The sequence below is a fragment of the Plecotus auritus genome, assembly GCF_963455305.1.
Source record: "Plecotus auritus genome assembly, chromosome: 1".
NCBI classification, from domain to species: domain Eukaryota; kingdom Metazoa; phylum Chordata; class Mammalia; order Chiroptera; family Vespertilionidae; genus Plecotus; species Plecotus auritus.
This window is the reverse complement of record NC_137770.1, coordinates 72,258,957-72,270,120: the sequence shown is the minus strand read 5'-3', so window position 1 is coordinate 72,270,120 and position 11,164 is coordinate 72,258,957. Positions and strand designations below refer to the sequence as shown.

The following is an 11,164-nucleotide window of genomic DNA, read 5'->3' as shown; positions in this document are numbered from 1 at the left end:
AGCCCTGATCTCCTGCCAGGCCAAGGAGCCTCGCCCATGCATGAATTCGTGCACCAGGCCTCTAGTGTCTCTATATAAAAACCTAATATCCAAATTGTCCCCTCAAGAGTTCAACTGGGAGTTCAATCACTCACTAAGACATGCGCTGACATGGAACAAAGGAAGGCACTGGCCGGCAGCTGGAAGGTCCCAATTGGCCCTGATCACTGGCCAGGCCTAGAGATCCTACCCGTGCACAAATTTCGTGCACCAGGCCTCTAGTTTAACTATAAAATAAAACATTGATGGAATAATTAAGGCATAATTCAATTAGGAAGAAGGTGAGAAGATACATAGCAATTTTAGCCAGATAAATTACCTATATTTTTATATTTTAAGGTCTAGCAAGTACTTTCACAAATGTTATTTGTTACCTAATTTACACATGCAGAAACTGAGGCTTAAACATTTAAAACACCTGCCCAAAGGCACACATTTAGAAGATAATGGAACCTGAACTACTAGTAAAACCAGGCCCTTAGTGAAGAGCATATGTAGGTAAGACCAGGTGTTAAGCATCCAGAGAAAACATGTCACCAGAGTGTCTGAGAAAATCATCTTTCATTGTTCAAGTCAATCCAAAGAGGCAAAAGGGGAATTTTTACAGACACAAAAAAGGGCATGAAACTGGAAAAAACAGCCCTTCATAGAGGTAAAAAATTAATTTATATTTTTAAATGATATATAAGAAATGAAAGTTTGTGAAATGCTTGGAGTGTAAGGAAGCTTAAGAAACATTAAAGTAAGAAAAAAACATTAACACAAAGAAAGTTTTCACAGAGGACAGCTGCAAACGGTAGATTCAAGATTAGGAAGGAAAAACTAAGGTCAAAATTCAGAGATGGGCTTCAGGGCAGACTCAGAAAAGGGACATTCACTTGGCTGACTTCAAGTCTTTCCTACCACACCTATACTTGCAAGATAGACCGGCATATCCAAAAGATCACACTCTGCATACAAAGGCAGACATCACTACCGACAAGAGCAAATCAGTCCTGAAAACAATTCAGTGAGAATAGGACCTCCCTCGGTCTCATGCTAAGCCGTCAGAGCCTTAGCTGAAGCTTAAAACTAGTAAGCCAAGCGGACATGTGCAGCTTGCGGAGTCCCCTAATGCTCAGAAACTAAGTGACGGAGGGCAGAATTTGTCCTACCCACCTCTCAACCGGTTCCGTACAAAACAAACTTGGAGGGGTTGGGGGGAGGAGGGGTAAAGGCACTGAAGCCACAGGCAAAGAACTAGTTCACCTGCGAGGGTGTACTCATTTACCGAGTGTATTTGTAAGAAAAAAATACCGAGTGTATTTGCAAGAAAAAAATACGCCGTAAGAATAAAATGCAGCCCTGGCCGACGTGGCTCAGTTGGTTGGCTCGTGGTCCCTGACGCGGAAAGGGGGAGTCACAGAAACGAGGCCGGTGCCATTCCAGTCAGGGCACGCACCCAGGATTCCGGTTCAGTCTCCAGTGGGGCGCGTATGGGAGGCGACGGATAGATGTTTCTTTCTCTCCCTTCCTCTCTCTAAAATCAATTTAAAAAATAATACAGGGTGTTCCCCCCCCCCAAATGTACACACACTTTAAGAGCTGATAACTCAATTTTGAAAATGAAAAGTACTTTAATATACACTGCCTTTGTAATTATTCCAAATGTGCATACATTTTTTAGGATATATGTGTGTGTGTGTATATATATCTTCGGGTGAGGAATACAGACAAGAATTAAATCCAAAATTCCTCGTTTTTAAGGCAAAATAACAAACTTCAAATAAAAGGCGAGCCATACGCTAGGAATTCACTCTTCTCTGTTGGTAGCGGTTTTTATCCAAAGGAAGTTTGGGAAATTCTGTCCCAATTTTCGCCAAATGGTGAACTCCTGGAGCTTCAGTCTTGAACTGTGAAAAAGGACCGCTGTTACGGGAGAACGCTCGGCCACTTCCAAGCCCGCGGCGCCAGTTACCTGAGGACCCGAGAAAGGGACGCTACCGTTGGCCTCCGGCCGGAGCCAACGAGAGGCCCAGCTGTTCCTCCGGAGTCAATCAGCGCGCGGCCCCAAGGCCGATTTCAGAGCGCCCCCAGCGGCCAGGAGGAGAGACGGCCGCCCTGGAAAATGAGGAAGTGCAACTCCCGGCAAGCCGTTCTCAGGAGACACCCTAGAGGTCCCCAAGCGAGCATTTGTCTATCTTTATTGTTTCTCTGTGCCATCCGTAGGGTGGGGATTTCTGTTAGAGTTCTGTGAGAAACCTGTCGCAGGTTAGCTTGTCAAGTGAGTAAAATGGCGTTGCCCTTTTAATTGCAGTCACTAGAGCCAGAGTGGCATTGCCCTTTTAAGGTCCGTTGCGTCACAATTCCGGGGGCGGGTCCGCTTCCAGCAAGACGCGGCTGGGTGCTGAGGTGATTCATTCGGGGGCTGGAGCCGGGAGCGCCGACGTCGTCTCCTGCGCCGGGCGCAGTCCCGCTCCTCATTGGCCGCCCTCGGGGACGCCCTCGCCCGCGCACCACCCTTGGGTACTCTACCCAGTCCGCTGTGGAAACACTGCCCTCTTCCTTCTTGACCCCTGGCCCTTCCTCTCTTCCCTCTTTCTCTCCCGCTTCCGCCGTCGCTTCAGGAGCTCCTGCTCGCGGAGGAGCTTCCGGCTCGGCGATGGGGTCTCGGGCTTCCACGTTACTGCGGGACGAAGAGCTGGAAGAGATTAAGAAGGAGACTGGCTGTGAGTTGGGGCAGGGGGTGGGAACGCGGCCGGGCGCCTCCGGCTGGCTTCGGGACGACCGAGGGCAGATGTCGCCGAAGTCTGGGGCTGGGGTGCCCGGAGGTTGCGGGGATCCCGGGCAGCCTCCAGCACTGAGCCTTGGGCTCGGTAGCTAGAAAACCTGCTCTTCCAGCCACGGCTCCCCGGCCGGGGTCCTGGCTCTTGGGGGACTGTTCTTCGCCTCAAAGGCGGGAGTCGCGATTACCGTAGAACAGTGGTCGGCAAACTCATTAGTCAACAGAGCGGCAAACCTCGGCTCACGAGCCACATGTGGCTCGCGAGACGCGGTTTGCCGACCGTAGAACACGGATATCGCTCGTTTCTCCTCTCCCTGCTAAGGAGAGCCCCCAAACTCTCACCAGCCTTTATCTTTTCTCTCACCAGCCTCAAATTCAGGAACTCTGGGTAGACCCTGTAGAAAATATAATCCCTTACCGTGACGTTTCTGGGCAAGGACTTAAAACCACTTACATCTTTGGGAAATCACAAATACTTGCCACAACTGGAAAAAGAAACGCAGAAAGCCAGATTATATAGTAAGACTTTGAAATACGTGAACTGGTGATAGGAGACCTTGAAGTAATCAGGGGTCTGAGGGTATAAGACTTATTCTGAACTTGTGGAGAAAAAGCATGGATACTGTGACCACCAGTTTTTACTTACACTGGGGATGCTTGCAGTCCCGATTTCAGATATATTGATTTCTACTGTGCTGGTGTACTTTATGCAGTCACTATGGAAATTGGATGTGCTCCAAAAACCTCAGTGTGAATTTGAATTAAGAACTGATTTTTTATAGTCCAGTCTCTTCTTCATTAACCTGAACAAAGGGCAATAGGCCTTTGGAGATTCAAAGCTCTGTAAAACACCATCACATACATTTGTATAGTCCTTAATAATACATATACTATTTTCTCTTCTCAGTAATGCATTATGACTCGTATTTTACACGAGTTATATAAGCATCTGAATGTTGTCTCTTCCTGCTACTTGTTTTTGATAGAGGTGGCCAGTAAGTAATTCAGTGGCCTATATGCAGGTAATATTGGAGCATGCTGGGGGAAACTACAGAATTACTCAGGCAGTGGTGACCTGAGATAAATTAAATGCTGTCCAGTGCTTTCTGACAAATTCAACTTTCTAGAACCTTCAATTTGGAAGGAATGTTACATGGTCCCAGCCCTTGTCTGAGTGGTTTTACTGCTTTCATTGTCCCCTAATACACTGAGTGGCCAGATTATTATTATCTTTGAACACATAATAATCTGGCCACTCAGTGTATATCCTATATAATAAAAGGCTAATATGCAAATTGTCCCTTCGACCAGCAGGCAGGCAGGCCAACCGCCCATGTCGTCTCCCCCTGGCCAGGCTTGCTGGACCCCGCCCATGCACAAATTCATGCACCGGGCCTCGCCCATGCACAAATTCATGCACTGGGCCTCTAATGCGCGCGTGCGCTCACACACACACACACACACACACACACACAGTGGCCAGATTATTATGCGTTGAGAGATCATAATAATCTGGCCACTCAGTGTATATTGGCCATTATGCTTCTCCATAAAGGCTAATGATGATGGGCTCACCACATACCAGTGCTGTCCTTTTCATGATTTTGGATGAATGATGGAAAGTAGTTATTTATAATGTGCAGTATTTGTTTGGCCACTTTACCTTATAGTCTGTTCATGACACTCTAACTCCAAGAGTAGAAATATAAGCAGTTTGTATTTAGCAAGCATTTTATTACATTTTGGGCCATGACCCCTATGTTAGGACTAAGGTGACACCAGGGTTAAAGCATTTGTGCTTAAAAAGTCACATTAATGAGGAAGTGTAAAGCATATTGAGGATTGGAAAAAGCTAGTTTTGCCTCAAGATAAAGGGAGCAGTAATCCCATTCTGGTTTATTTGCATTTGACCAATGATAGGGGCCTGCATGCTATAGGACTCTGGATTATTTTACTGTGTAACTTGTGAACACACAGAACTAAGTACTCCTAGAAAAGCTGTTTTCCTCGTTGCCAAAAAATGAAGCAAGCTTAAAGGAGAGTCTTAACCACAACCAGTACAAATGTATGAAAGCCTAATGAAACAAGTACTTACTGAATTTTTTCAATGTCTATTCAGTACTGTGCTAGGTACTCAAAGCAGATGGTGACAAAAGATGCCCACAACTTGGTGGTGGAGATAAATCCACAAGAGTTAGGATTAGCATCAGGACATAAGGTAACTGAAATTGTGTAACACCTACCTGCAGGACTCAGGGAAGCTTGGTGGGCTGGCCTTGTAGAGGACAGGAATTGGGCCTTTATACATGCATGAATGGATTACATTTGGGTAAATTAACTTAAGGCATTTTTGATAATTCCAGGAGCATTATCCCCCAGCTTGCTCCACAGTTATTCCTCCTACATGGGCGTTAAGCCATCAGTTTATTCAGTTAGTGCCCATCAGCAGAGTTGATTTTTATTTTATTTTTTAAAATATTGTTTAGCCCTGACCGGTTTGGCTCAGTGGATAGAGCGTCGGCCTGCGGACTAAAGGGTCCCGGGTTCGATTCTGGTCAAGGGCATGTACCTTGGTTGCGGGCACATCCCCGGTGGGAGGTGTGCAGGAGGCAGCTGATCGATGTTTCTCTCTCATCGATGTTTCTAACTCTCTTTCTCTCTCCCTTCCTCTCTGTAAAGAAAATCAATAAAATGTATTTAAAAAAAATATATTGTTTAAATTTTCCAATTACAGTTGACATATAATATTAGTTTCAGGTATATAACAGACTAGACAGTTATTAAGTTATGGTACAATTACCCCAATAAGTCTAATGACACCATGCGTAATTATTACAATATTATTGCAGAGTTGACTTTTAAAGCAATAATTTTAGCATGATATAAAAGTTTAGAAGAATAAAAACTGGTATCTGAGGGTGGGGTAAAGAGGTGGAATTTATCTTTTTTTCACCTGCTTTTTAGTTTGGGGAACTATCAGAAACACTTCAAGCGTAAGTGTTTTACTGTTCCCTTTGCCCAGTGGTCGGCAAACTGCGGCCGCGGTTTGCCGCTCTGTTGACTAATGAGTTTGCCGACCACTGCCTTTGCCTATAAGAAAATGTATTATAATTGAGAAAAACTGACTTTATATGTATTTTGAATATATTTTTATTGATTTTTTGAGAGAGAGAGAGAGAGAGAGAGAGAGAGAGAAACGTCTATCAATTGCCTCCTGTATTCACCATGAAAGGGGACCGAACCTGAAACCTGGGCATGTGCCCTGACCAGGAATCAAACTGGCGACACTTTGGTGCATGGGAAGACATTCAACCGCTGAGCCACACCAGCCAGGGCAAAATTGACTTTATTTTTCATATGAAAGCTTTGCATTGCAATCATTGAAAAATTTAAACAATTTTTCCTAAGTGTAAATCGATTAGAATTCGTGTATCACTAGTTTAGCCAGTGTTTGAAATTTAATCTAAGTGATTCTAGGGAAATAATTCTAGGGAAGAATTACCTGTAAGTCTTAGTTTCATCATCTGTAGGGAATAATAAAAGCACCTACTTTATAGGAGTATTGTGAGGATTAAACTACTTAGAATAGTGCTTCGTGTATAATAAGTACCAGGTAAGTGTTAACATGTATTATTTTGAACCATCGTATATAATAAAAGCCTAATATAAGTGTCCGACCATTTGTTCGACCAGTCGCTATGACATGCACTGACCACCAGGTGGCAGTCGCTCCGATCGGTAGATGCTGGGGTCCTGCCGATTGGGACTAGGCTAGACGGGCCGGACACGCCCTGGAGCCCTCCCGCGGTCCCTCCCTGGCCTTTGCAATCCAGGACCCCTTGGGAGATGTCCGCAGGCCACACCGAGGGACCCCACTGGTGCATGAATCTGTGCACCAGGCCTCTAGTAGATAATAATCATCTTATAGGGAAGATACCGTTTGCATGTGCTAGTTATACAAACCATGTCTAGGACTACATAATTGGGGAAATTACAGCATTTTATACACTTCCTAATTTCAGGGGGGCATTGGATTAGGAATCAAGTACAAATGTTTTCCCAATTCTAAGGAAATATAACTTTTAAAGGAGTAGAAATCCCAGTGTTTCTAACAGTTTAAAAAGCAGTAATAAGCCTGGCTGGTGTGGCTCAGTGGTTGAGTGTCGACATATAAACCAGGAGGTCACGGTTCGATTTCCAGTCAGGGCATATGCCTGGGTTGCGGGCTCGATCCCCAGTGTGGGCCATGCAGGAGGTAGCTGATCAATGATTCTCTCTCATCATTGGTGTTTCCATCTCTCTCTTTCTCTCCCTCCCTGTCTGAAATCAACAAAAATATATTTAAAACAAAAAACAAAACACTTCGTGTTGGCATAAAAATTTTCTATTATCTTTGTTCTTTTACCTTTTTCACACGTTAGCATTCCATAAATTTAAGCTCATTTGAATAAAAGTTAGGGGAAAGGCCCCAAGTGTCTTGGGAGTTTCTATAATCTCCACCCTTAGTTCACCTAACTGTAGAAATAATCTGGCTGTGAGTTATTTAAAACTTATTTTTTAATAGCCATTTAGAATATATGCACTTCTATGTTCATTGCAGCACTATTCACAACTAGAGGCCCGATGCATGAAGATTTGTGCAAGAATAGGCCTTCCTTCCCCTGGTTGCTGGCATCGCCTTTGCTCCAGCTGGAGCTGCCTTCCGCCTCTCACCTTGTCGTGTCAATTTGCATATTCCCTCCTTATTGGCTGTGGGTGCCACCATCTTTGTTGCGGAGTTACAGTCAATTTGCGTATTTCATCTTTATTATATAGGATAGCCAAAATATGCAACCTGTGTCCATCAATTGAGCAGTGGATAAAAAAAGTTTTGGTACAGATGCCTGTACAACCGACGGACACCTCTCCAGAACATATTAAAAGTCTCGTTTTCACCACAAAAAAAAAAAAAAAAAAAGTTGTGGTACAGCTCTGGCTTATGTTGCTCAGTGGTTAGAGTGTTGGCCTGTGCACCAAAGGGTCTCTGGTTCGATTCCCTGTCAAGGCATGTACATAGGTTGCACGTTTGATCCCTGGCCTTGGTCAGAGCACCTGCAGAGGCAACCAATCAATGTGTCTTTGTCACATCAGTGTTTCTCTTCCCCCTCCCTCACTCCCACTCTCAAAAAAATCAATGGAAAAAATATCCTCGGGTGAGGATTAACAACAACAAAAGTGGTGGTGGTGGGGTGTGTGTGTGTGTGTGTGTGTGTGTGTGTGTAAAATAAAAGTATAATAGGCTAATTTGACTGGACAGCTAAACAACCTTCTGGACAAAGTCGGGGCTGCGAGGGCCGAGCCTCTTGCATGAATTTCATGCATCGGACCTCTAATATATATATATACTAGTGGCCCGGTGTACGGGGGTGGGGGGAGTCCCTCAGCCTGGCCTGCACCCTCTCCAATCTAGGACCCCTTGGGGGATGTCCGACTGCCGGTTTAGGGCTGATCCCGCAGGATTGAGCCTAAACTGGCAGTCGGACACATCCCTCTCACAATCCAGGACCGCTGGCACTCCTAAACGCTCACCTGCCTGCCTGCCTGCCTGATTGCCCCTAACCACTTGTGCCTGCCAGCCTGATTGCCCCCTAACCGCTCCCTGCTGGCCTGATGACGCCTAACTGCTCCCCTGCCGGCCCGGTCACCCACAACTGCCCTCCCCTGCCGCGAGCCACCTCCTCCGCTGGGACTCGCCTCCTCTGCACGAGGTGGCGGAGATGCTGGGACCGGCCTCCTCTGGGCTGCGGGACCCCCAGGCCTCATCGTGCAGGGCGGCTGCTGGGCCCCGCCTCTGCTGTGCATGTGGTCATCTTGTGACGACGTCGTGTGCGAGGGCCACCTAGGCTTTTATTAGTATAGATATGATGGAATATTCCTCAGCCATAAAAAAAGAATGAACTCTTACCATTTGCTCTACAACATGGATGGACCTAGAGGGAATTATGCTGCTAAGTGAAATAAGTCAGAGAAACACAAATACCATATGATTTCACTTATGTGTGGAGTCTAAAGGGCAAAATAAATGAAAAACCAAATAGAAACAGACTCATAGATACAGAGAACAAACTAATGGTTGCCAGAGAGGGAAGGGGTTGTGGGGCTGGGTGAAAAAGGCGAAGGGATTAAGAAATACAAATTGGTAGTTACAAAATAGTCACGGGGATATAAAGTACAGCATGGGGAACATAGTCAATAATATTGTAATAACTATGTAGGGTGCCAGTTGGGTAATTGAAATATCAATGGGAATATTTTGTAAAGTATATGATTGTTTAATCACTATGCTATACGCCTGAAATTAATATAGAAACAAAATAAAAAGGGAAAACAATTAGATTCAAGTAAGGAAAAAATTGAATTCCAAAATCACTTAAGACAAATTGTATAAATAAGAAGTAGAGGATATTAATACAAAGCCTGAATATCAGAATACATACATCTACAAGAAAAAATAGCCATTTAATCTGTGAAAATTAATTTATGCCAACTGAGTGCTAATGAATAGATTCGATTCTTCTTTTTGTGTGTGTCTGTTCATTCTTACCCAAGGATATTTTTTCATTGATTTCTAGAGAGAGTGGAGGGAGACAGAAACGTCATTGTGAGAGAGACACATCGATTGGTTGCCTCCCACACTGCAACCAAGGTCCTGCCCTTGACACCAGTCTGCAGGGCCAGTGCTCTATCCACTGAGCCAAACCAGTTAGGGCTCATTTCTTTTTAGTCCCTAGCTTCTGATGTGTCATTGGTATGGGGAAAGTGTTGAACAGGCTTAGGAAGTAAGTTGAGGTTTGTGTATGTTTGATGGGTGTAGTGATAGAACTAGTATGGGTTTCTGGATAGTTGCAACAAAGAACACAAACCTGGGAAAGGGAATTGCTTGAGAATGACTTCTTAGGCTAGAATATAAGTGGAAGTTCAACTTCAGGCTGCAGATGCTACTACTTTCTAATGCAAGACCCTTTCGTGGCCCTCACCTGTCATGCCATAGTCCCTGAAGGTTCTGTCACTAGGAGACTCTTCTGTCTTCTGACTTTAATAGAAATGGAAATGTAGATGGTATAACTTAGCACCTGTAGCTGGTTTGGGATTACTAGGTGTACTGGTTAATAATGGCAGATTTTGTAATCAAAGAAAACATGATAATTTCAGGAGAAACATCAAAAGTGCTTTATTACCGAAACCGGTTTGGCTCAGTGGATAGAGTGTCAGCCTGCGGACTGAAGGGTCCCGGGTTTGATTCCGGTCAAGGGCATGTACCTTGGTTGCGGGCACATCTCCAGTGGGAGGTGTGCAGGAGGCAGCTGATCGATGTTTCTCTCTCATCGATGTTTCTAACTCTCTGTGCCTCTCCCTTCCTCTCTGTAAAATATCAATAAAATATATATTTTTTTAAAAAGTGCTTTATTTAAAGTAATGTCCATCACTAGCTACACATTTCCCCCATCTTTCGGGTAATTTGTGGATAACGTTCCAATAGAGCTTTTCTTTTTTTTTTTTTTTTTTAACATATTTTATTGATTTTTTACAGAGAGGAAGGGAGAGGGATAGAGAGTTAGAAACATCGATGAGAGAGAAACATCGATCAGCTGCCTCCTGCACACCCCCTACTGGGGACGTGCCTGCAACCAAGGTACATGCCCTTGACCGGAATCGAACCTGGGACCTTTCAGTCCGCAGGCTGACGCTCTACCCACTGAGCCAAACCGGTTTCGGCCCAATAGAGCTTTTCTTATTTTGAGGCAAACCATTCAGAGACCCAGTTTTCCACTTCGTACGTTTTGAAGTGCTGCTCAGAAAGTGCGTGTGCCATTGATCAGAACAAGTGGTAATCTGTAGGAGCAAGGTCTGGTGAATATAGTGGGTGGGTTAATACTTCCCAGGCAAGATCTTTTAACGTGTCTTTAACTGGCTTTGAAGTGTGTGATAGTGCATTATCATGAAGCAAAATTACTTTGCCGTGTCTTCTGGCACATTCTGGTCATTTCACAATCAAAGCGTGGTTCAAATTGATTATTTGTTGTCGGTAGCAATCTGTATTAACGGTTTCACCTGGTTTTAGAAGCTCATAATACACCACACCTTTTTGATTCCATCAAACACAGAGCATTGTCTTCTTTCCGAAGCAATTTGCAGTCGATGTTGATGGTTGACCTGGATCAACCCATGTTTTTGTGCATTTAGGATTCTCAAAATAAATCCACTTTTTATCTCCAGTCACAATTCGATGCAAAAAAGACTTTCATGCCGTTGAAGCAACATTTTACTGATGACTTTTTGGTTTTCCATTTGTCTTAAGTTCAATTGATGTGCCACCCATTT

At 44.4% G+C, this 11,164-nt stretch overlaps 2 protein-coding genes across 4 annotated transcripts in view; one reads left to right on the top strand and one right to left on the bottom strand.

The window, feature by feature from the left end:
• EXD1 (exonuclease 3'-5' domain containing 1) overlaps positions 1–2,033 on the bottom strand; it is a 51,306-nt gene extending 49,273 nt beyond the window's left edge. For 2 of the 3 annotated variants that reach the window (XM_080663497.1, XM_080663498.1), the window contains exon 1: positions 1,997–2,033. The gene's annotated coding sequence lies outside the window, so the exon portion shown is untranslated. Of the gene's footprint in view, positions 1–1,822 lie in introns of all 3 variants that reach the window. The other variant, XM_080663496.1, reaches the window with a different exon arrangement.
• Positions 2,034–2,122: 89 nt separating this feature from the next.
• CHP1 (calcineurin like EF-hand protein 1) overlaps positions 2,123–11,164 on the top strand; it is a 43,216-nt gene continuing 34,174 nt past the window's right edge. Inside the window, exons 1-2 of the mRNA XM_080663525.1 lie at positions 2,123–2,302; positions 2,646–2,747. Coding sequence (XP_080519651.1) covers positions 2,681–2,747 — 67 coding nt within the window. The 5' untranslated portion in view covers positions 2,123–2,302; positions 2,646–2,680. The remainder of the gene's footprint in view (positions 2,303–2,645; positions 2,748–11,164) is intronic.